We start from the raw sequence: 26,793 nt of genomic DNA, 5'->3' as shown, positions 1-26,793 counted from the left end.
ATTAAGGCTGCTGTATAAATTCCACTGTTATTAAACCAATCTGTCAGTCTGGCGATCACTTTTATTAAATCTGCTGCATCGGCGCAAGTGGTTATCATAGTGTCAATTTTAAATCGATTCCAGACATAGGGACGAAACCTTTTAAATATTGACATTTGGAAAATGCAGTTTTTAGTTGTGTTGTGAGAAAGGATGAAGTTAGAAGAAACAAAACGGTAAAAGTAGTACATTTATAATTATGAGACTTTCACCCTGCCTGTTGCCTTATTGCCAGGGTTGTTTTTCTGATTCTGAACTGCAATCTTTATCTTTTTCTTAGGCATTGGAGACAGCTGGCTATGTCAAGAGTGTCATAGTAAGTAACACAATCCCGCGTTTTCATCTCTAACGTGTTAGACTAAATGCATTGATATCACAGGTTCAAACAATTCTCATTGAAGTCCATAACAATCTACAAAGTCCAGCACAATCCGGATAGAAGTCTATAAAATAATGAGAGGCCTAGATAGAATCGACAGTCAGAATCTTTTCCTCCAGAGTTAAAAAGTCTAATACGAGGAGCATGCACTTAAGGTGAGAGGGGAAAGTTCAAAGGAGACATAAGTTTTTTTACACTGTGAGCGGTCTGGAACGCGCTGCCAGGGGTGGTGGTGCAGGCAGATATCGTAGGGGTGTTCAATGGGCTTTTAGATAAGCACAGGAATGTATAACGAATAGAGGGATATGGACCAAGGGCAGGCAAAAGGGATTAGTTTAATTTGGTGTCATGTTCAGCACAACATCATGGGCCGAAGGTCTGTTCCTGCGCGGCACTGTTCTGTGTTCTATGTTCTAGTGCTGGCATCCTATGGGATACATTCTTAAAGATATAGTTAGCAAGTGAGGTTCAATCTATCCCTGGCTATGTTCTTTCAGCAGGACTAAGATGCCCATAGCTGGAGGAGTTTCTTTATATTCAGACAGGCAAGGTATGGGATTGTGTACTTCCGAATCTCAGCAGGTTATCAAAAAGGCAGAAATACTGTGGTAGCTGAGGAGAAATCAGCAAAGCAGCCTGTTCACCAAATGTACCAATCTAAGGTCAGTCCCCAAACTATACAGTTCTCTAACCGGCTTCAAAGGCTGGTGGAGAATAATTATATCCATTTCCAATGAAGTTTTTCCGGCACCTGTTTGGGTACACTGAGGGAGAATTTAATGTGGACAATGCACCTAACCAGCACGGCTTTCAGATTGTGGGAGGAAACCAGAGCACACAGAGGAAACCCACACAGACACGGGGAGAACATACAGACTCCACATAAACAGTGATCCAAACTGGGAATCAAACCCGGGTCCCTGGCACTGTGAGGCAGCAGCGTTAACCATTGTGTCACCGTGCCACCTTTATCTTCCCCTTGCACCATCTGACCCCCCATCCTTCACACACACACACACACACACACACACACACACACACACACACACACACACACACACACACACACACACACACACAATGTTCTCCTTTGTGATCACAGGCCAAGGAAGAAGAGTAGGAGATGATTTGATTGATACCTTTAAGATCCTGAGAGATTATTGACAGGGTGGATATGGAGAGGATGTTTTCTCTCGTCAGAGAATCTAGAACTGGGGTCACTGTCTAAAGCTAAATGGTTGCTCATTTAAGACAGAGGTAAGGAGAGTATGTTTTCTCAGAGGGTCATGAGTCTCTGGAACTCTCTTCCTCAAAAGACAGTGGAAACAGTCTTTGAATGTTTTTAAGCCAGAGGGAGATAGTTTCTTGATTATTGGTCAGTATAAATGTGGGGTTAAATTTACAATCATATCAGCCATGATCTTATTGATGGTGAAGCAGGCTTGTTGGGCCGAGTGGCCTGCTCCTGCTCCTAGTTCATATTAATGTATCTGTACGTAGGTCTGAATATTTAATTATGGACATTTCTGTGGAAACCAATGTGTTCCAATTAGACACTAAAGATATGAAACATAATGAATCTGATGAGAAACCTCTGCTTTAAACACAGTAGAGCAAGAGAAGGAGGTTGACAATCAATTCTCTACAACCTTATGATCAAAGCGTAGTAAGACCCCCTGTGGCTAATCCAGATTTTCATGTTTGTGCCAAAAACAGAACTCAAGCTTAATATTTCACATCAATCCAAAAACTCTACACAACAAATATAGCAATGAGGTTTCATGCATTATTATCTCTGCACGTGAAACTCTCTTGGCGATTTTATTTGTTTTGTAGTCTGTCCTTTGTCTTTAGAAGCTACCTTCACCCATTAAATAAAGCTGCTGGAACATGCATTCACCTGTGAAAAATCTTTAACTTTTCCATTGGTATCCCAGTATGTTTCTGGGTGCTTTGTAGTATGAGGTGCTACCGTAACTAAATTAGTAAAACGTTTGTGTGCATCAAAAGATCATTCCGCCACACTCTCTGTGTTAAAGCCAGCTTTTAAGAGGTTGTTGAAAGTTAATGTTAAACAAGCCATGCCTGTTGCAGGCTGTCAACTAATATTCAATGGCAAACAAACTCTGTGCAAAACAATCTTAAGTGAAAAATGGATAGGAATCAATTCATCTGTAACAGCTCAGTGGTTATAAATTTTGTGCTCCATATCTGGCTTTCAGATTCATTGGGTATAATTTTTCATGAGCAGTGCCAGGGAGCAATGCCCCGGGAGCACACTCCCCACCCATCCCACCCCCCCTTACCCCCAACCTCCTGTGGGGCCTCCATCGCCTCCTTCCGTTGCAGTAGGATTGGGCCACCAGCTCCCCATTAGTGGGAGCTATCGTAAACTCCGTTGGAGTGAACAATTCCTTGGAGGGCGGGGACGGATGCTGGTAGGCTGGAGACTTCAGTCCAAGGCTCCAGGCTGATTTCCGATGTAGAGCTAACAATGCTAGAAATCCAGCAGCCGGAGATGCATAAAGGCTATGGCGCCCAGTGGAGGCCACTAAACAGCCTCCGCTTATATCTCCCAGCCCACTGTGCTGCTAGAGCACCGCAGTGGGCTGGGAGAATCACCCTCAAATACTTCAAGACAATTACCTCTGCCTTCCCAAAAAAAATGATAAAATGAATGTTGATTTCTCAATAATCGCTTCTCTTTCTCAAAAAACCTCTTCAATAATTACCCCCACACCCTTCCTACTTCACCCAGAGCTATCATTTCTTTTTTTGGCTTTGTCTTATTCAATAATCATCTTCCTCTGCGATCATAACTTTGAGCATTCAGCACGACAATCTTAATATATTCTACAGAGTCCAATGAATGCGAATCCCATTCTGGTCCAGGTTTTTGTCAAGATAGAGAGCTTTCCATTGTGGTCAAAAATGCTGTAATTAATGCCGCCTTAATTTTCCTGCAGATTTGCCATCTCAGTCACAGCTATGCCTTTGCCCAGTGAACCGGCTGCCCTCAGGTACAGGGTGTTACTGGTTGCACCATGTTTCCATAAAGGCCCCAACTCAACACGTTGACCTTTGTCAAACAGAGTTCCTTCCAAACAATCAATGTACGGGTGGATTGTGACCACCGCAATGTTCCCTGGCAGTTGCCATGACTCCTTCATACTAAAAAGCTTCCATCTCCCGCAATTGTTTCAGTCACCAACACAGATCTGTAGTTGGCTTCTAGGAAACATGGTCTACCCCAGAAAAAATACAGTTCAGACCAATATCCTTATTTCCCCATTTTATTGTTTTCCCTTCTGGGCCCTTCAAGAATTTGCATCCTGGCACCTTTAATATTTCACAAATAGAGACTGAGCACAAGTACAACAGCAGCCATGTCATCTTTGGGAGTAAACACAGTAAAAAGTCTGACAACACCAGGTTTTAGTCCAACCTATTTATTTGATAATATTCTCACTAGCTTTCGAGGGGACAGCCTCTTCGTCAGGTGAATGGAGAGTTCTGGCCTCGGACAGAGCATATAAAGCACAGACAGTTTAGAGATTACTGATTAAAATGCGAATCCTTACACCTAACCTGCTGTTCAAGACCTGAAGTGGCTGACAATGTGAGTGGTAGGAGCACTGATCACAGTTTAAAGAGATGTGTATTGTCTCCAGACAGTACAGTAAGTGAGGTTTTGCAAACCCAGGCAAGTCACGGGGGTTACAGATAGTGCGACATGAACCCAAGATCCCTGTTGAGACCGTCCTCATGTGTGCGGAACTTGGCTATCAGTCTCTGCTCAGCGACTCTGTGCTGTCGTGTGTCGTGAAGGCCGCCTTGGAGAATGCTTACCCGAAGGTCAGAGGCTGAATGCCCGTGACCACTGAAGTGTTCACCAACAGGAAGGGAACAGTCTTGCCTGGTGACTGTCGAGCGATGTTCATTCATCCGTTGTCGTAGCGTCTGCATGGTCTCCCCAATGTACCATGCTTCGGGACATTGGGGAGACCACCCAGACGCTACAACAACGGATGAATGAACATCGCTCGACAATCACCAGGCAAGACTGTTCCCTTCCTGTTGGCGAACACTTCAGTGGTCACGGGCATTCAGCCTCTGACCTTCGGGTAAGCATTCTCCAAGGCGGCCTTCACGACACACGACAGCGCAGAGTCGCTGAGCAGAGACTGATAGCCAAGTTCCGCACACATGAGGACGGTCTCAACAGGGATCTTGGGTTCATGTCGCACTATCTGTAACCCCCGTGACTTGCCTGGGTTTGCAAAACCTCACTTACTGTACTGTCTGGAGACAATACACATCTCTTTAAACTGTGATCAGTGCTCCTTCCACTCACATTATCAGCCTCTTCAGGTCTTGAACAGCAGGTTAGGTGTAAAGATTCGCATTCTAATCAGTAATCTCTAAACTGTCTGTGCTTTATATGCTCTGTCTGAGGCCAGAACTCTCCATTCACCTGACGAAGAGGCTGTCCCCTCGAAAGCTAGTGAGAATATTATCAAATAAATAGGTTGGACTAAAACCTGGTGTTGTCAGACTTTTTACTGTGTTTACGCCAGTCCAATGCCGGCATACCCACATCTTTGGGAGTACCAGAGAGTGGGCAATTGGTATTTTAACAATGTACTTCAGGTGCCTCAATCATTCAGATGGAGCGCCGCAATATACCCCAGCAAGGGTATCAAGAACAGTAATGCATGCTGCACAACATTGAGCCTCAGTGGAGCCTCCGATTCATTGAGAATGATGCCATAGGCAGAGATCCAACCTCGGAGGAGGAACATGAGGAGGAGGCAGCCCCTATCCATTTAGAAGATTCCAAAATGGATGAGGATGAAGATGCTACCTCTAGCTGGGAGGTGAGGTCATGTAGCGAAGGTGACTCTGTGCAGGAGAGGGGTCATCATCAGAAGAGTCCTTGTCTTTCTCATAAACTCATCCCATATCACATTTGCCATCTGCCAGTCCCTGTGACATAGAGCCATCTAAAGTAATTTGTACACTGACTCCAAAATTACTCGAAGGACTGTCCATCTTGCACAGGGGAGATAGTAAAATCAATAGGTTGGCCTCTGTCACATTCATATGGCTGAAGCCCTCACTGTCGTAACCATGGATCTTGTCATATTACAAACGCACATGGTAATAAATCATTCACAACCTGACCCCCTCACAGGAATGCCAGTGACTGTAAATGATGCCAAATTGTCCGTAATCAAACCTGCTCACAAAGATGAGAGTGGCACAATGTCAGAATCTGAGTGCTATACTTACTGATAGGATCATATGTTGTAGCATGCAGACAGATAAAGCATCTCACACATAAGGAGTCCATAACCTTCTCTCTGAAAGAGCAGCATCCATTCTGATCATTGATCCAGTTCCTGACAGGCAACATTTCTGGATTACAAATACCCCTGCAAATGAGGCCTAAGTAGTGGGCACAGCAGACAGTCAATGATAGGTGCACAATAGACGGCTCTTGAGCTGCGATGCCTACATCTAGGCCAATGTGTAACACCGCAATGCAGCTGAATAACTTGCATCCAGCAGTCTTGTGCGAGATACACCTGCTATCCAGCATCTGTTCGTGGAGTTTGATAATTAAGCCTCCCTTAATGTCAGTCTTGGATGGACAATAAAATATAGAAGGAGCACCACAGTTCTTGAGCCTTTGAACACTTTAATGTTAAGTAGTAAAGCAGAAAAGAGAAAAGCTCTCCGAAGCATCACGAATCAGCTGACAACCTTGATCCTGTTGTTGACATGTCAAGATGGATCTCAACAAATAGCACACATTATAACTGGTAAGAATCATTTTCATAATGTTACCACTGGTGTACAAACACACACCAAGTATGTAAGTGAGTATATTAAAGACACACTCTAATGTAGCATATACAATGTGAAAAGTGTAACCATGGTGAACCCATTGGTGCTCTAGACAAAACAGCACTTTCTGTTCTTGTACATTGGCAACATGTGTTGCTTGGGAGAGGGTGGAGGCAGGCTGTTTACTTCTCTGTCTAAACGGTACTAAAGGAGTATGATGCTTCACAGAGTGGGCACCCATTAGGGTCCTTTTTCAGATTGCTGCATCTGATTCTCTGCATGGCACATGTTCTGTGCACACTACATAAATAAGCTGTGTACATATACAAGCCTCAGGGCTGAAGCAGAAGTATGTGCCATATCTAGCACCTTGGCTGCAGGATGCAGGTTCGACCCTCCCCTTGAACCTCTGTTTGGATGAGCCAAGCTATTCATCTTGCCAGAACACAGCAGGTCATTGAACCTTTTCTTGCACTGAATCCATGACTGTTGATGCACTCCTGCCTTGCTTACTACAGTTGCAATTTAATCCAGGCCTTCCTGGTTGCTGTAGGGGCATTACAGTGATCAGCAGGACAGAGGACTGGTCTCCTGAACCTCTTCCATCACAATGTGAAAGACCTGGTCTAAAAAGCGGGAGCTGTTGGTCCCATCCCTTCCCCTCCCCATCTTCTCGGTGTGAAATTCTAGAAATAAAAATGTAAGGTGAAAAGGATCGTGAGCCATTCAGATTACAGCTCTCATTCATTTACACGCACTAAACACTTCCACCATATCATCCATGATTACTGGGAAGATATGATGGAGAAAATGACTCTGCTTAAATGCTTGGTGCCATCTATGTTGGGGCTGTGAGTCCAAGCTAGCAGGCTGTGCTCCACAGCCACTGACAGCCCTACTAGTTTCTTCGCTCTCCTAGTCACATTGCTATACCATAACAGTGTGCAGCTGTGAGAGACCTGGTCAAGGCTCAACAGCTTGGGCTTGCTGAAGACTTGCAAGAGAGTGAGTGGGTGGAATGATGAGCATGACAGTGTTGTTCAATCATCTGTCCACTGAGTTTTGGCAGCTGACAACAAGACTGCCTCACATCTGTGCCAGGTAATGGTGGCAAGACAATGTCATCACCATGGCTTTGTCTTGAGAATCCACTCCATGTTTTCATTGGTTCAGTAGAGTACACTTTGATTAAGCAGTGACTAAAATAATTCCCCCATAGGCAAAGTCCATGATGAACCATCCATCCATTCCTGGGTCAGCTAACAGCTGGACAGCAGTTACAGCTCAAACACTTGCCTGACAAAGTAATAGACAACCTGCCTCTCAAATGGACCTTTCTGAAGGCCTGGTCTTTATCTGCACCCCCGCCATCCAACCTGCATTCAGCACACCTCTGGTAACTTACTGTGTCATAGCATCCTACAGTGGAGAAGGAGGCCATTTGGTCCATCAAGTCTGCACCGACCACAATCCCACTCAGGCCCTATTCCCGTAACCCCATGCATTTACCGTAGCTAATCACCCTGACACTAAGGGGCAATTTAGCATGGCCAATCCACCTAACCTGCACATCTTTGGACTGTGGGAGGAAACCGGAGCACCTGGCGGGAACGCATGCAGACATGGAAAGAACATGCAAACTCCACACAGACAGTAACCCAAGCCGGAATCGAACCCAGGTCCCTGGTACTATGAGGCAGCAGTGCTAACTGCTGTGCCACTGCCGCCTGACCCAACTGCTATTCTAGCCCACACTTGCCTCCGCCTTCTCCCAACCTCCACCCTCCATACCTGACCTGGGAGTGAAAATCTGGGCCCCAATATACATAACCCAACTGCGAGTAAATAATCATACAAAAACTGATAGCCCTGCCATAAATCTGCACGGCAATCAGGCAAGTGCCTTGGAATCAATGAAAGGTTCCAAGTACATATATTTGGATTCAAAAGCCTAACATGTTGGATATTTATTTGATTGGGTCCAGCTATACAAATGTACCAACAAGGCTCCCAACTTTCTGTTCTCAGTGAAATAACCAAGTGAGTGAAACGCTGTTCTTGTGTTTCTACTGTTCCAGCTAATACTTTATAATGGCAAGAACTGAAACTAAAAAAAAATTATAATGGGGAAACATTGCAGGGAAAATGAGGCAGATAGGATGAAAATCTAAATGAATTTAAGAAAAGGGATGCACGGTAATATAAATGAATGATATTCAGCTGACATTTTATGGAATTTTATGTTATCTGACAAGGTATTGAATTTTTTTTGTAGATTTTTTAAAAAAAACATTGGTATTAATATTATGTACAAACAAATTACCAATATTGAACTTCATGAATCCCCAGAGCGCAGAGGAGGCTATTCGGCCCATTGAGTCCGCATCGACCCTCTGACAGAGCAACCCACCCAAGCTCTCTCCCCCACCCTATCTCCCTAGCCACACACAGTTAGCTTGGCTAATCCATCTCGCCTACAGATCTTGGGACACCAAGGGGCAATTTAGCATGGTCAGTCCACGTAACTTGCACATCTTTGGGGTGTGGGAGGAAACCAGAGCATCAGAGGAAACACACACAGACACGGGGAGAACTTGCAAACTCCACACCGAGTTGGAATTGAACCCAGGTCCCTGGAGTTGTGAGGCAGCAGTTCTAACCACTGTGCCGCCATGCTGCCCAAATCCAGAGTGCCTTGTTGTAATTTTAATGTATATTTATGGCTGGCCAGGATTCTCTGGCCCCACCATGGTCAGAACCAGCATGAGGGATGCAGCAGGTCAAACAAAGGTCCACTGACATTCAGGGAGACTGAATGACCACGGGGCAGTCAGGGCCTCGATAATCCTGCCCATTGTAAATTTGACAGTAGGAGGTGACATCTTGGAAGTACCTTAATTCTGAATGAACTCATCTGTTTTGGTAACAGGATCGGGATAAGCTTCTACATTACAGAAAACAGAGGAAGAAAGTTACAAAGTCGAGCAAGGTAAGGTCTGCAGTTGTCACCATCGCATAGGCTGGGAATTTCCACCCCAGCCAGTGGCAGGAATCGGCGCGGGTGGGAACAGAAAATTTGGAGAGCAACTAAATCTGTTGGGTGGGAATTTTTAGTTCCACTATGAATAGTTATTTCATGGAATCATAGAATAAGTGATCTTAGAATCCGTACGGTACAGAAGAAGGCCGTTTGCCCCATTGAGTCTGTACCGACCATAGTCCCACCCAGGCTCTCTTCCTGTAACCCCACACATCTACCATGTTAATCTCTCTAACACTAGGGTCAATTTAGCATGGCCAATCTATCTAACCTGCACATCTTTGAACTATTGGAGGAAATCCACACAGACACAGGGAGAACGTGCAGACTCCGCATAGACAGTAACCGGAGGCTAGAATTGAACCTGGGTCTCTGGCGCTGTGAGGCAGCAGTGCTAACCACTGTGTTCACCGTGTTGCCCCCATTTCAATGGAAAACAATACAATTGAAAACTAACAAGGGAAAATACTATATTTCAGGCTATTTTAAAGAAACTGCCCTATCCTCCTGTCTGATTCATTGCATAAAATCCCGATGACACAATAGCCCGCAGATATTTTCATGAATGCACTTACAAAGTTCAACCCTGGCTTCGGCGTACCAGAACCCACATTTTGTTGAATTACCTCCAGCGAAAGGCCTGATAGAGAGTCATGTTATCTGTATCGTGGAATTTTATATAGGTTAAAGGCAATTAGGCAGATAAGGAAGTGTGCAGTTGTCATTGTGAGCGTAAGCCTTAAATACAACATCCTGTATTTTATGTCAGCGGCATTAAGATCTACCAGAAAGCGGTCACTGTGGTGCATGCTTTACGTAGGTATCTGTCCAGGCTTTAGCTGAATCTGGCTGTCTTCCTAAGTTCTGCTTGTGTTAACATTTAGGGCAAGTGCCAGACAGGGCTGCTCTCTGAGAATTGGCGCTGGTTCCACTTGGAGCCAGGGGATTTGTGTATTCCTGTCAGCCTGAAGCAGCGCACACAGAGACAGTGAAAAGGAAGCCTGACCCTCCATGCTGTAAATGGCAGCCAGATAGCTGCCGGGCCTGTCGTGAAATCCATCTGTTCTGGAAAATTCAGCCCTTAACCTTCATGAACATTCCAGGAGGGGCAGCAGGGAGGAATAGCTGTCCCTTAATTTACATATCATCTGATTTGATCTGGGTGGTGAGCTTCACCGGAAGACTATCAATCCCACGTTATTGATGTAAAATGCAAATATCCCAGCAGCAGCTTCCTACCCACACTGGGTATGCTGCAGGAAATGTGTGCCAAGTGCAAAGGGATCGCAGACAGAGGGTGGGTTTTCCAGCCGCGCTCACCCCGAAACCGGAAAATGCCGCTTGAGGTCAACGACCTTTCCATGGTCCGCCCCTCACCCACTCTGATTCCTGTGGCTGACGGAATGGGAAAATTTGCCCAAGAATGTCACAAGCTACTGCCTCTTTTCCTTCATCATAATATCAATAAACGTACATCACCTGTGAAGTATCAACATTAGCCCAGGATGAGGTGCAATGCCCCATCTTGTCGGCTTGGATCTTGTTTGTCTCTCTCATGGAGACCATGAATTGGATTCATTTTGAATTTGGTTTTTGGATCAAATAAAATTTTATTAATTTTTTTTAAAGTAGCCCATTAGGATGAGGAAATTCTGTCTCACAATGTCAGGTATACCGATAAGAGCAAAATACTGGTTATGAATTGAAAACCAACCAACTTGTAGTAACGTTGTGGGTTTCCTTTCATAGAATAAATAAAACTGGAATTTTTCCTCACTATAAATTGGACAAGGTTGCAGGTGTTTTAGATATTTGTCTTTGAACCAGATGCATTTGACCTTAATGTCTGACCCACTGGTAAATAACAGGACTAACTCGAGATTAAAAACAGGGAAACTCACAGAGCGCAAATTAGTTAAATGTTCACTTTTAAATACTCTTTGATCTGCAATGTATTTCCAATTTTTGTCGAGCTAATGGGAGTTGTTTCAAGTAGTTACGAAGAATTGGTCATGTCTGATTCATTGCGTAAAACTCTGAGTGACAGAATGGCCTGTAGGCATTTTCATAAGTGCACTTACAAAGTTCAGCCCAGGCTCCAGCATACCAGAACCCACATTTGCTTTTTGGATTACTTCCAGTGAACGATCTGAGAGAGATTTTTCTGGGAGTTTTATATAGATTAACGGTAATTAGGAAGATAAGGAAATGTGAAGTTGCCATTGTGAATATCAGCCTTAAATAAAATGTAAATGTTTGTGTTTTATGACAGCAGCACCGAGAGATATCACAAAATGTTTTAAAACTTCAGTGTCCACAAACTATTCATGTAACTTTTTTATAGAAAATCTATTTCACTGTATCAGTTGAAAGATCATTTGAACACAGCCTGCTGAACCATTTTAGATTCCTAACTTTATAGGAAATTAGTCCAGATTCATGGCCAGGGATGAAAAGTTAGGAATGCTCAGTGCTGCCTCCCTATGGGAAGAAATAAAAGTACAAAACATCTATTTTGTTCTAAAATTGTTCCGTTCCTTATATTCCTGCATTTTAGCTACAGGTATCAGGGCAGCACGGTGGCACAATGGTTAGCCTCACAGCACCAGTGACTCTGGTTTGATTCCCAGTTTGGGTTACTGGCTGTGCAGAGTTTGCACATTCTCCCCATGCCTGCATGGGTTTCCTCCGGGTACTCCAGTTTCTTTCCACATTCCAAAGATGTGTGGGTTAGATGGATTGACCATGTTAAATTGCCACTTAGTATCAGGGGGATTAGCACCCCATTAGCATGGGGTGGTGGGGATGGGGTCTGGGTGGGATTGTGGTCGGTGCTGACTCAATGGGCTGAATGGCCTCCTTCTGCTCTGTATGATTCTAAATCATTGCTACAAGAGCTCCTAAGCAGCATGTATTCAGTCGAGCCCCAACAGAGAGGCAAAATCCATCTCCGTTTCCAAGGAAGCACCAAAGGAAAATGTTCTTCCAAACATTAGTTTGGAGTAGGAATCAACAGAAATTTCAGGGCAATGAGATGCAAATAATTCCCGGCTCTTGAGATTTGTTGAAAAAGATGATAATTAAAATTGGTTGCATTTGATTTTGTAATTCTCTGAAAAATGTTCCACACGTTATTAACTTTTAATTTTGCCACCTGCAGAAGCCAGTTGTGGAGACCTTTTTTGGATATGATGACGAAGCCTCACTTGATTCTGATGGTTCGTCGATCTCATACCAAACGGACAAGACAGATCGAACCCCCTGCACGCCTGAAGATGATTTAGATGAGGTGACAGAAATCAAATTAATTCCTTCATCAAATTAAAACACTTTAATAGTGATTAAGATTGAGTGCTTCAAATTAACATTTTTATTTCCAACCTCATGCATAACTTATTTTTTATATGAAATTTGTTTGTAAATTAGAATTGAATCAATAACACGGGCATATGGTTTCCTGTCAACCATCACTGATGTATTTTTTCATATGTTATTTATCATTGTATTTTGCACTTACAAAAAATGTATACGCATTGGCAGTTACTAAATTTGAAAATGCTGTCTAGCAGATTGCAGTTAACCTCCTCCCTCCCAATCACTTTCCGGTCATTCCTGGTTATTCTCCTCGCTTCCTGATTGATTATCCCACCCTCCAAGGACTTCCCTGAAGGCAACTGAATCACTCATTGTATTTAAATCCTCTTTGCTGGCTGGGGAAGTCCAGTAATCATCTGCAGCTTCCTATTCTCACATATATCAGGCCAGAGGCCCCACATTTAATGTGCCGCAGATTTACCCATTCTGGCACAATGGCCATTACTAGTTCACGCTGGCATGCTCACATAAACCAATTCCCCGGCTGAGCTTTTTGTACCAATTCTAACTGTCATACTCAGAATGTGCCACAGAGTGGCACTGTTGCAGTGCACTCCCTAAACAATGGCAACTACCTGAGTGAAGGCAAGTTGCCCTCAGTTGAGGCCTATTGTTGGCGTTCTACAACCTCCTGCTCCAAAACCCCACCCTTCAGTTTTTACCAAGTATATCATGGATTGGGCATTAAAGCCCACCTAATTTGCTGACCCCTTCTGTTTAGCGGCAGCACTTTTCATGCCCTGCACAGAGGTAGGACCATCTCATGTTCAACTGCAGACAGCCTTAGTTGAACAAATTTTACTAACACATCCCAACCGGAAACAGGGCAGCAGAGAGGCAGATGTTATATACTACACCCACCTCCATTTAAAAAAGAGTGACGCATTAAAATATAAAATGGTACGTGTACATAATTCAGCAGGTTATAATAAACCAATATCAACAATACCTGAAATTTGAGGTTGGGTTTTATGCTTGGTTTTATTATATTCACAACCAAAATACACGACTGACCCAAGCAGAGTGATTTATCAGTGGATTCTGTAATACTGACAAGCTTACATTTTCTTTGTGACTTCCATTTTCTTTCTGACATTGATTCTGGGCTGTAGGAGGAATTTGGACTACAGAAGAGTAATCATAGTGTTCCTTTTGCCGGATTTCCTCTTTCAACAATGATCTACGTGATGGAGTCTTTCTCCAGCTTTCACCAGATACATGAATGCACTGAGACTCTTCAGACAATTCCAGGCATCTACTAATATAAAAACAATGTACTGCGGGTGCTGGAATATGAAACAAAAAGAGAAGATCCTGGAAAATCTCAATAGATCTGACAGCATCTGTGGAGAGAGAATAGAGCCAATGTTTCAAGTCAGGATGACTCTTCATAATAATACAAATCTGGAGTAAAAGTCAATAGTGACCGTATCATTGTCATAAAAACCTATCTGTTTCACTAGTGTCTTTTAGGGAGTGGCCTAATGAGCCATTCAGTTGAAATGCTGGCCTAGCCACTGACATTCACATCCCATGAATACATTTTTTAAAAACCACCTGAATCATGGAGGTTTACAGCATGGAAATAGGTCCTTCGGCCCAACTTGTCCATGCCGCCCCTTTTTTTTAAAGCACTAAGCTAGCCCCAATTTCCCGCATTTGGCCCGTATCCTTCTATACCCATTTTACCCATGTAACTGTCTAAATGCTTTTTAAAATTGTACCCGCCTCTACTACTACCTCTGGCAGCTCGTTCCAGACACTCACCACTTTCTGAGTGTAAAAATTGCCCCACTGGATCCTTTTGTATCTCTCCCATCTCATCTTAAACCTATAACCTCTCGTTTTAGACTCCCCTACCTTTAGGAAAAGATGTTGGTTATCTAGCTGATCTATGCCTTCCTGGATGTTATTGCTTCAAACATAACAATGTACCATTCACAGGATGCATCCATTTTGACCATTAATGACTGGGGTAAACTCAACTTCAGAATGTGTTGGTTATTTTTTGTTTCTAGGGAATGGCAAAAGAAGAGACAGAACTCCGCTTTCGCCAGTTAACCATGGAGTATCAGGCTTTGCAGAGGGCATATGCTTTACTACAAGAGCAAGTTGGTGGAACTTTGGATGCTGAACGAGAAGTTAAGGTATTGCTGGAAACATTCTGGCTTTATTATTGGACATGGGGAGAATCATGACATTAGAGTGGGGTTATATTCCTCTGCATGTCAATTCTTCTTCTTCATTTAGTCTCTGCCTGAAGGCAAGTCCAATGCACAGCACCTTGGCATCCACTAGGATAGGGCAAGGAGGCAGATCCTAAATCTATCCCAGTAGGTACAGGGATCGAATCCTGTGCTGTTGGCAGCAAACCGATCCCGATAGGCCACCAGCCAACTGGCATTTTGTGTGTTAAGGTCTTGTGGCTCAGTACCTTATGTGCTTTTCTCTGAGCCAGAAACTCCGGGTTCAAGTCCCACTCCAGGACCTGAAGGCTAGGCAAGGTACATTCACAAGATGGTCAAACAGGGCATCCTTCCAACACATGCCAATGGCAAAGTGTAAGAGCAGGAGGGATTCTTGTTCAGCCATGTGATGGGAAGAAATTGGAGCCTTTACCATCACCATCCATAAACTCTAAGCTACAACTTGCATCAAAAGCGTATGCTGCAACTTGGACTCTGTAAGGGGCTGGTTCGCTCAGTTGGCTGGACAGCTGACGTGCATCAGATTGGTGACAACAGCACGGGTTCCATAGGAAGGTGATGACCTAGTGGTAGTATCACTAGAATATTAATCCAGAAATTCAGCTAATGTTCTGGGAACCTGGGTTCAATTGCCACCTATGGAGATAGTGGAATTTAAATTCAATAAAAAAAACAATCTGGAATTAAGAATCTACTGATGATCATGAAACCATTGTCAATTGTCGGAAAAACCTTTCTGGTTCACAAGTGTCCTTTAGGGAAGGAAATCTGCCGTCCTTACCCAGTCTGGCCCACATGTGACTATGACACATAGCAATGTGATTGACTCTCAAGTGCCCTCAGGAATGGGCAATAAATGCTGGCCAGCCAGTGATGCCATTGTCCCATGAATGGATTTTTTTCTTAAATCCTCAATTTTATAGGGGTGGATTCTGGACCTCCTGGGCCCAGTTGTGGTGGAGACCATGGCACTGTGGATCAGACCTCTCTTCAGACAGAGAACTGAAGAAGAAATAGACAAGCAAGCCTTTAAATATGCAGAGCCTGTTACTGTCAGACTATGAGATAATGACAAATGACTGATTGGAAAATAACCATGTGGTGGAGATGCTGGCATTGGACTGAAGTGGGCAAGGTAAGAAGTCTCACAACATCGGGTTAAAATCTGACAGGTTTATTTGGAATCACGAGCTTTCGGAGTGCTGCTCTCCTTCATCACCCTGAAGGGGCAACTCTCAAAAGCTCGTGATTCAAATAAACCTGTTGACTTTAGCCTGGTATTGTGAGACTTCTTATTAGAAAAATAACTTCTCTGGAGTTATAAACCATTAAATTTAACTCCCTTGTGCCTGGGGTGCTATGGGTATCATTTTAGTTGCAAAATGATGTTTACAACACACACACACAGTTCTGGTGTAAGCTGTGTCAGATGACACTCAGCAAACACAGAAGCAATAGATGTGCTAGATGTGCAAATTAAGATATAAATCAAAGTGTGACACTGATCTGGCACACACTCCCATTTTGGAGCTCAAAGCTTCAGCTAACACATTTCATAAACATACATCACTCAATGTCATTCAAAAGCAGGAATAAGTTCCTGCTGCATCACCCTCCCCCTCCCCACCCCTCCACCCCCAATCCCCCAAACATTGATATTTATAGAGACCTTCAAGAACCTACAGGTTACTTACTGCTGGATTTCTTACCGGCTGTTCCTATGATTATTAAAGTGTTTGATGGTTTCTGGAGAGACAGAAGTCTACAGACAATGGGATAGTATCAGCTGAAGGACTTTGTCCTGATTTCAAAGTGTCTGCATCAACTTACTCCCAGACATGGGTGCACCAGTTTTCATTCCCCTTGGAATACCGCCTGACCGGGATAATGAGCAGGGTTCGCGCAGAGCAGGTCAAACTGTGGAAAGGAAGAGGGGTCGGGTGGGAGGGAGGGGTGGGTGGCCTCTGAGGAGACCAGTTGCAGAGAATAGTTGTCCTGCCTCAACCTCAGAAATAGAATCATAGAATATCTACAGTTCAGAAGAAGGCCATTCAGCCCATAGAATCTATGTATACTGTCCGAAAGAGCACCTCATCCAGGCCTACCTCCTTCTGCCGTAGCCCTGTACTCCCACACATTTCCCATGGCTAATCCATCTAACCCGCACATCTTTGGAGTGTGGGAGGAAACCCGAGCACCTGGAGGAAACTCACGCAGACACGGGGAGAACGTGCAAACTCCACACAGTCACTTAAGGCCGGAATTGAACCCGGGTTGCTGGCGCCATGAGGCAGCAATGCTAACCACTGTGCCACTGTGCTGCCAGTGAACAGTGTGAGTGACATTTGCACCTCAGGAAGGACATCCTTAATGAATTCTGCTACAGCCACAGCTGCAACCTCAGAGCAAGGTGAGGATGGCATTGACAACGGCTGTGAAATTGAGTGTGGCCATGGATCTTTGTGTGTTGGTCTTCTTCCTGACTGAAGCTTATGATTGGTGGGGGGGGGGGGGAACCATGTAAAAATATTTTGACCTTGGGCAGGATTTTGCAGTTTTGGGGTGAGCGTGGCAGGGAAGTCCCGTCCTCTGTGTGCTGAATACATTTCATTCTCTCTTAGAAAGAAGCAGGTGAAAAAAGCACATGGCCTCATAAGGATTACGGACTTCCCCATGATGTCAGATGCTGTTGACTGCACACATATTGCTTCGTGGGTGGGGAGTGTGTGAGCGGGGGCATTGGGGAGGGGGTGGGGGGAGGTGACAAAGGCAAGTGTGGATGGGGATTATGCATGTGGAGGGAGGGGTTGTGTGCAGGTGTGGCTGAGTATGTGTGGGTGGGAATTTGTGGGTGTGGAGGAAGTACTGTGGGTGTCCAGTGTCCCGATTCCGAATGCAGCTCTGGTGATACTAGAGAAAATGGGCCTTTCACTAAACACTGAGAAAACTGAGGTACTCTTCCAACTAGCTCCGACAGAACAACGCCAGTTCAGATCAGCTGTGAAATCTTGGACAATGTGGATCATTTTCCATTTCTTGGGAGCTTCCTCTCAATTAAGGCAGACACAGAAAACAAAATTCATCATCGCCCCCAGTGTGTCAGCCACCTGAGGAAAAGTGGGTTTGAGGCCAAGGATCTCAGACTCAAGGCTAAGGCCATGGTTTACCAGGGAGCAATGATTCCCCCCATTCCTATATGCTCTGGAGAAACAACTTACAGCAGGCCTCCAAGTACTGGAGAAGGACCACCACTGCAGCCTTTGCACTTCAACCTCTCTGAAGCCAACATGCTCAGCATCGAGGTGCTTACCATTGAAAATCAGCTGTGCTGTATGGGACATGTTTCTTAGAATCCCTACAGTGCAGAAGGAGGCCATTCAGCCCATCGAGTCTGCACTGACTCTCCAAGGCCATCCCACCTTATCCCCATAATCCCATGTATTTACTCCACTAATCCCTTTAACCTACACATCCTGGGACACTAAAGGGCAATTTAGTATGGCCAGTCCACCTAATCTGCATATCTTTGGACAGTGGGAGGAAACCCGCGCAGAGATAGGAAGAACTTCACAAGGCCAGAATTGAACCCAGGTACCTGGCACTGTGAGGTAGCAATGCTACTAACCACTGTGCCATTGTACCACCTGACATCAGTCTTTCAAATGAATTGTTCTATTCGGAACGCAGTCTCAGCAGGAGGTTCCCAGGTGGGCAGTGTAAATGCTTTAGTGATGTCCTCAAAGAGACCAAAAATCTCTGCTAACCCATGGGAGACCATTGGGTTGAGGCTGACTGAAATGGAGAAGGTTCATTCTGGAAGGCACCAAAAACATCAAGAAATTCCGTCAACATCATGAGGAGAGTGCATTTGAGAAAATACACAAATCTCCAAACACTTTGGGTGAGATTATCTGGTCTCCCCACAGCGTGTTTCTCACAACAGGAGGTGGCGCGCTGTTCGCAGCTGGTGGGATCTTCTGGTCTTGCCTATCAATGGGATTTCCAATGATTTCACCCCACATCACCAGGAAACCCGCAGTGGGGGTGTGCCATCAGCGGGACTGGAAGATCCTGCTGATGTGAACAGTCAGAAAGTTCCGGTCTTTATCTGCCTGACTCTTCAAGCATGTGGCAGAGTCTGCAGATTGCACATTGGACTTAACAGCCATCCCAGAACCCAGCGAAGCTGAGAGCGAGTAAGTCACCTTCAATCCCAATGGATTGTATGTCCAGTTAGTGCAGCATTTATTTACCTGATTAGACAGCAGTTTATTTCATAAAATTGACAGATTCTCTTCATTAATTGAGATTTCTAAAGTCAATCCCATCCCTTTTGTTTTCACATTTTTGAAAACAGCTTGGATATTCTGCAATTTACATTTCTCACTCAGTAACACATTGATTTTTTTTCAAATCTCTCATTCATTTCATTTCTTGTTCAGCTGTCCTCTGTAACTCACTGGTACCGCCACTACGTCTGAGTTATGGGGTTAGCAGCACTGGGCTAAATTTACAAGAGCCACTAGACATTCTTTAGTTGAAAGCATCAAAGTAAAAAGCAAAAGTTGGTTTGAGAGCTGGAGGAATCTAGAGGAGAGCACCATTGGGCCCTAGGTGCACAATAGACATTGAGGCATATTGGCAGAACAAATGTTTTATCTTCCAGATGGAGATATTTGTACCTGAGAAGTTTGATACCAACATTCTGGGAAAATTGACTGTGGCAAAACACTTTTTTTTTAATCTCCCTTTTAGACTCGTGAACAACTACAAGCAGAAAACAGCAGATATCAAACTAAAATCGAAGACTTGGAGAAGGCACTTGCACAACAGGGCCAGGTAATAATTAACTGCATGATAGTGAGCCCTGCTGGGTGATAATGAGTTATCTTATCTGAGTACAATGAGGCTGTCTGTTAAGATTGTGTCCAGTGCCAATGATTTCTGTGTCATTATCTCAGCAATTCGCCAGTCACATTGATGGTATTATCATGCCAACTTGTCAAATTCCTGGCATTGTTTATCTTCACAACTGTTTTGGATCCACTATTTTCAGCAATCAATTTTTCCCCTTAAGAGATAAGCATTTAAAATTTATTTTTAATCTAAACATTATGGAATAGATAAACTTGTTCGCTAGAATTATGTAAAATAATTGACAATGAGGAAAAGATAATAAAAGTCTTATGTTAGTCATATATTTGCACTAAGAACATTTCAGTAGCTCAGTTGCTATATCAGTAGGTTCTGTTTCATAATGCTATGCTGGGTTGTTTTTAAAATCATATTTTCAGTGTAAGAGTTGCAATCCCACTTTACTGCCACACAGTAATTTAAGGCCTTATGGATCAGACAGTCTCATTCTGAAAGGCACAAACAAAAAATCAAGACTGGGTGTGGGATTTTCCATCTATGCTCGCCCAAGACCGGAAAATCCTGCTCAAGGTCAACAAAGTGGGTCTAAGATTAGTATTTTAAACTTAAATAAGGGAAACTATGTGGGCATGAAAACAGAGCTAGCTGAAATGAACTGGCATACCAGGTTAGGGGATAGAGCAACAGGGAAGCAGTGGCACACATTTAAGGGGATATTTCAGGATACTCAGAATAAGTATGTTAATGCTATAAAGAAAAATTCTAAAGGGAGGGGCCATCATCCATGGTTAACTAAAGAAGTTAAGAAAAGCATCAAACTTAAGTAAAAAGCATATAACTGCGCAAAGATGAGTGATAGGTCAGATGATTTGTTAGAATATAAAGAACAGCAGTGCATGACGAATGGTTAATCGGGAGAAAGAAATTAATGTATGAGAGGAAGCTAACTAGGAATGTAAAACAGATAGCAAGAGTTCCTACAGGTATTTAAACAGGAAAAGAGTAAGCGTGAGTCCTCTAAAGAGTGAGAATGGGTAGTTAACAGTAGATAACAAAGAAATGGCAGAAGTCAAGAACAAATGTTTTGCTTCTGTCTTTATTGTAGAGGATACAAAAACATTCCAGTAATAGCTGTAAATCAAGGGGTGGATGGGAGAGAAGAATATGATGAAATTACAATCACTAGCAAAGTGACACTGAGCAAACTGATGGAGTTGCAGGCTGAAAAGTCTCCAGGTCCTAATGGACTTCTTCCTATTAGAGGTGGCCAATCAGACAGTAGATGCATGGTTACTTTCCCAGAATTCATTAGATTCTGGAAAGGTTCTATCAGACCGGAAATTAGCAGATGTAATTCAAGAAAGAAGATAGAAAATGGAAAAATATATATACCAGTTAGCTTTACGTCTGTTATGGGGAGAATGTTAGAATCATCATTAAAAAGTTATCACTGGGCGCTAAGATAATGGAGAAGAATCAACATGGTTTTTGAAAGGAAAATATGGAATATTTTGAAGGCATAACATGTGCTGTAGATGTACTGTACTTAGATTTTCAGAAGGAATTTGATAAGGCACCACATCAAAGATTATTGCAAAAGATAAAAAGCTCATTGTGTAATGGTAACATATTAGCCTGGGTTGAAGATTGGCTGGCTAGCAGAAAATGGTGAGTATGCCTAAATGGGTCTTTGTCTGATTGGCAAGATGTGATGGGTGGAGTCCCGCAGGGGTCTGTGCTGGGGCCTCAGCATTTTATGATTTATATCAATGATTTAGATGAGAAGAGAAAAGGCATGGTAGCTAAATTTGCAAGTGACACAAAGATAGGTAGGAAGCTAGGTTGTGAAGAAGTTATATGGAGGTTGCTGGTGGATATAGATAGTTTGAGTGAATGGACAAAAAATTGGCAGATGGAGTATAATGTGGGAAAATGTGAAGTTGTTCACTTTGGCAGGAGGAGTGAAAAAGTAGAGGATTAGATAAATGGAGAACAACTGCAGAATGCCGAGGTGCAGAGGGATCTAAGTTTTCTCCTGCTTGATTCACAAAAGGTTAGCATGCAGATACAGCATACAATCAAGAAGGCTAATGAAATGCTAGCCTTTATTATGAGAGGAGTTGAATGTAAAAATAAATATGTTCTGCTTCAGTTATACAGAGCATTGATGAGATTGCATCTCAGATACTAGGTGCAGTTTTGCTCTCCTTATTTAAGGAAAGATGTAAACATGCTGGAGGCAGTTCAGAGGAGGTTGATACCTGGAATGAGTAGATTGTCTTATCAGGAAAGGTTAGACAGACTGGATTTGTTTACACTAGAACTTATAAGAGTGAGGGGTGATTTCATTGAAGTATATAAAATCCTGAACGGTATTGACAAGGTGGATGTGGAAAAGATGTTCTTGCTTGTGGGTCTATTCAGAACTCGGGGCTACTGTTTTAAAATTAAGGGTTACCCTTTCAGGGTAGAGATGAGGAGAAATATTTTCTCTCAAAGGGTTGTGTGACTTTGAAACTCAAAAGATGGTGCAAGAGGCATCATTGAATATTTTTAAGGCAGATGTAGATGGATTCTTGTTGGGCAAGGGAATTGGGGATAGATGGGATTGTGGAACTCAACACAAATAGATCGGCCATGATTTTAGTGAATGGAGGAGCAGGCAGAATGATCTACTGCTCCTATTTTGTATGTTCGCAGGTTCATATGAAATAATTCTGTGCAAATTCAGAATATTAACATTGTTTTCATGATAGACTAATATCCATGCAATTGAAAGACTTGTATCTTGTGTGTCTGTCATACTGGACTTTTCAGAACTTATCAGACCTAAATGTGTAGCCTCAGAGCCATCCGTAGAACAAACCAATTGTGCTTAAATAAAATATACACTTAACTATTAGGTTACCAATTAAATATACGATTCCCAAAATGTGAATAATCAAAAGGAGACTTACACAGAGGTATTTCTGGGTTAAGATTTGGAGCTAGAAAGTTACAGCTGGGCATCACCTACATATATGTGAAAATTGATCCTATCTGAGGATGATGTTGTGGAAGGGTAGCACGTAAATGAGAAGGAGGAAGAGAAGAGGAGGGACAAGAACAGAGAAGCATCAGAAAACCCAGAGTAGAAAGAGCAGGCAGTGGCGTAGTGGTATTATTGCTGGACTAGTAATCCAGAGGCTCAGGGGGTTCGAATCCCACCACAGCAGATGGTGAAATCTGAATTCAGTAAAAATCTGGAATTAAAAGTCTGATGATGACCATGAAATCATTGTTGTAAAAACCCACTAATGGGTTTTTAGGGAAGGGAAAACTGCCATCTTTACCTGGTCTGGCCTATATGTCACTCCAGAGCCACAGCAATGTGGTTGACACTTAACCGCCCTCTGGGATGGGCAATAAATGCTGGTCCACATCCCATGAACGAATAAAACAAAATAGTAATTTTGCATTTTGATATTTAAAAGCAACATACAAACCAGATACATTGTTGTTTGGGTTAGGGTCAGTGTGCATGTTGGAAGCTGTTTCAAATCAGAATGAGAATTTCAAAAACACATATTATCCTTTCTATTCCCAAGGATATGAAATGGATCGAGGAGAAACAAGCACTTTACCGCTGGAACCAAGAACTTCTCGAAAAGGTAATTTATTTTTTCCAAATGCAAGTAGAACAATAAAGCGTCACTTCACCATCTCAATTCCCTCCTTATTTCTTACAGCATGCTTCAGGATCAAAGCACCCTCATTGCATTAACAGGGAACAAAGGTTAAAATTATCATTGTGTTTTTATTCTCACAGATCCGTCAAATGGAAATTGAAGAAAACCGCCTTAGACATGATGTACAGGATGTGAAAGATCAGAATGAGCTTTTAGAATTTCGTATTCTGGAACTTGAAGTAAGATAAGATTGAGGCTTTTTCACCATTTCACTTTTCATACATTAGAATTATTCTTCCGGTATATAGAGAGAGGAAAATAATTATTCTGCTTATGATATGTAGCAACATTGTGAATTAGTTTCTGGAAGTTTCCTCAGGTGTGTCCTGCTAGTAAAATTATTTGCACCTTTTAAAGCTCAGTTTCATAAGAATTATCAAATAGAGGCAATCCTCACAAATTCATGTGTATCAATGTGCACAGGGAGGAGAATTCTTCTCTGTTAACTCAAATGTGGCACATTATGGGGGCGATTCTCCCAAAAGTGCTGAATTGGTGAGATAACTGGTCTGCGCATGCGCAGTGTCCCTGATTGGTCAGTCTCTCCATTTGCTGCCTACCCCGATCACTGGCCAGCCCAGGATCCCCGCTGTGTTGCCCCTCCAGCTCCCCCCACATGGCCCAATCGCGGCCCCTACAAGCATTCCTGGGCCAGCCCCGAACACCACCAACCCCACCCCACCCCTGTCCAACAGCACCCCAATGTCTAGCCCCCCTCCCCCCCCCCACACAGCAGTGGCGACCCCCCCAACCCCATTCATCCCAGAAGACACCCCTCCCCCGGCCTACTGACCCCGACCCAGAGGCAGACCTCCCCCAATGGGAGCAGACACCCCCCTGCCCCTCCTGGCAGACCACTGTCCCTCAGCCCACCCTAATCACTGGCATCCTTCCAGCCCCGACTGAGCGCTATGCAGAGTGGCAGTGGGACCCCCCCACAACCAACACTGATCGCTTACTAGGCCCGCCCATTTCCCCAGGCCCCACCCACTATAGACCCCACCTCCGTGGCACTGCCTGGTGCCTGGTGGGCCGTACCAAGGTGCCCCCTGGGCATGGACATTTTGTCCCTTGGCACAGGCTGGCATTACCAGTTTACCCATGCCTAGGAGGCACCACCCCCTCCACCGCCCAACCCCCGGGAGGCCCTGATTGCCCTCTCCCCTTTCACTCTGGCAGGTTCTCCTGCTCGTTCCCCGAATGTGGGGAGCTACCCTAAATCCTGCTGGAGTGAAATACTCTTGTCGGGGTGGGAGATGCTATTGAGCCCAGCACAGACATTTAAAATACATTAAAAAAAGATGTAAATCACTTACCTCTCTTCCTGCCGGTTTCCAGTGTGTCTGTGCCTGTTCTCTGGCTATGGGAGACGTGCGTGCGTCAATAATTCATGCGCAAATCCCGCCAAATGGCTGACACACGCATCCCCCATGTGGACGCGCCAAAAAAGTGTCTGCGTCGGGATGGGAGAATCGCTGCCTACATTAGTGAACATTGCATTATGATTGACTGATACCTCCCTGAAACTGCAAATGAAATCATATTGTCCTGGATTTTGTGATCAGTGCTAAAGAGAAGGGACCCCATGCCATCCTATCCTTGAAAAAAGCTACTCCCAAAGATTTAGCAAGATGTTAGCAGGCTCCAGAATGTTAATCCTTGATACACTGATATGGTGTGTATTCAGCACCATCTACAGGGGTCAATGGTGTCCAGCAATACTAAAATTAGCAAGGCTAAACTAATCAACCAATCGGATTGAAGAATTCTCACAGGCAGCAATTGAGAAGTAAAAAATCATAAAATATAATTCATATTTTAATCATTTTACACAAAAACATAAAAGATAGGAGTAGGAGGAGGCCATTTGAGGCCTTTGAGCCTGCACCGCCATTCATTACGATCATGGCTGATCGTCCAACTCAAAAGCCTAATCCTGCTTTCTCCCCATGACCTTTGACCCCATTCGCCCCAACAGAAGAGTTGGTGGAAGGGGGAGCTGAGTCAGATAGATGAGGAGGTTTTCTTTTAAAAGGAAACAAAGTAACGATTATGATAATTGCATACAATTAAGCTGGAAGCTTATGTATCATAAACATGTTTTAAAAATAAAAATGATTTTTAATATTTAAATATAAAAATATCATGGAAATTTTACATCTTTTTCTGAGGGACTGAAACTCCACATTTGTAAAATTAGTTTTTCAGGCTCAGAGAGGTTGTTGATCAACATTATGAATTAAGGCACTATGAAATCTCAAGTTATCTCAGTCAATAATTGCCATTTTCAATGTTTCTTGAACATGAATAGTGTGTAAAAAGTTGACATTCACACAAAATCCCATTGATTCTATGCTGATGGCATCTGTGAAGACTGTAACATGGCACTGTGTAAACGAATAGGGTATTAGTGACAGCACCATCCAAATTTCAACATTTCTGGTGCAAACACAAGGGTCGGAATTCTCTGGCCGTTCATGCCCTGTTACCGCTGCCAGCAAGGACAGAGAATGTGGCGCTCAGCCAAATCTCCATTCACTGCAATGGGACCAGAGAATCCCGCTGACGTGAAAGACTGGAGAAGCACATCCTAGAGGTTTTATACAGTAGTGATGCAGGTGCTAATAGTTTCACTGCCACTATAACTGCAAGTTCCAGGTCAGTGTTACAATTGTGATATATACCATTCATCAAAAACTTCATCAAACGTGTTTTCTCCTAACTTATTCAAAGGAGTACTGTTGACCCCTCTCAATGTTCACCTGGTGGTTAGACGTTAGATGTGATGGTGCAGCAATTGCCCCAAATCAAATGCATTAGCTGTACCAATATTTATTGAGCTGGATCTTCTAATTGATGAAGCAGTGAACTTGGAGATGTTTGTCACTGTTGTGTGTCGGAACCCAAAGGAAGTCCCATGCGTGCATACACATGGCATTTATGCATAAGCTTCAAACATGTGATGGGTAGAAATACCCTACCCAGAACCCTGATGGGATGTCTCCAGTATTGGCCCCGTCATTGGAGATGAAAGCAAAATACTGTGAATGCTGGAATCTGAAACAGAAACAGAAAATGCTGGAAAATCTCATCTGACGGCATCTGTGGAGAGAGAATAGAGGTAATATTTCAATTCTGGATGACCCTTCATCCAAATTCAAAGCATTAGCTCTATTCTCTCTCCCGTCAATGGAGACTTGGGCTTTAGCTGAGTTCCCCAGAAATTTACATTAATCTGCTGAAAGCTTAGAACTGGTGTGGGACCAGGCGCTGGCCCTCTCCCAACTCCTTACCACCCAC

The 26,793-nt window shown here is 43.5% G+C and overlaps 1 protein-coding gene across 1 annotated transcript in view; it reads left to right on the top strand.

Moving 5' to 3' along the window:
* jakmip3 (Janus kinase and microtubule interacting protein 3) overlaps positions 1-26,793 on the top strand; it is a 212,800-nt gene that overhangs the window by 89,564 nt on the left and 96,443 nt on the right. The window contains exons 7-13 of the mRNA XM_080205603.1: positions 320-355; positions 9,198-9,257; positions 12,469-12,597; positions 14,702-14,830; positions 19,646-19,729; positions 23,353-23,415; positions 23,574-23,672. Of these exons, the coding sequence (XP_080061729.1) occupies positions 320-355; positions 9,198-9,257; positions 12,469-12,597; positions 14,702-14,830; positions 19,646-19,729; positions 23,353-23,415; positions 23,574-23,672 (600 nt within the window). The remainder of the gene's footprint in view (positions 1-319; positions 356-9,197; positions 9,258-12,468; positions 12,598-14,701; positions 14,831-19,645; positions 19,730-23,352; positions 23,416-23,573; positions 23,673-26,793) is intronic.

This window comes from Carcharhinus amblyrhynchos, chromosome 17, assembly GCF_965287045.1.
Source record: "Carcharhinus amblyrhynchos chromosome 17, sCarAmb.v2.hapA, whole genome shotgun sequence".
Lineage (NCBI taxonomy): Eukaryota > Metazoa > Chordata > Chondrichthyes > Carcharhiniformes > Carcharhinidae > Carcharhinus > Carcharhinus amblyrhynchos.
Note: the sequence above shows the minus strand (reverse complement) of the source record. Positions and strands in the feature narration are given on the sequence as shown.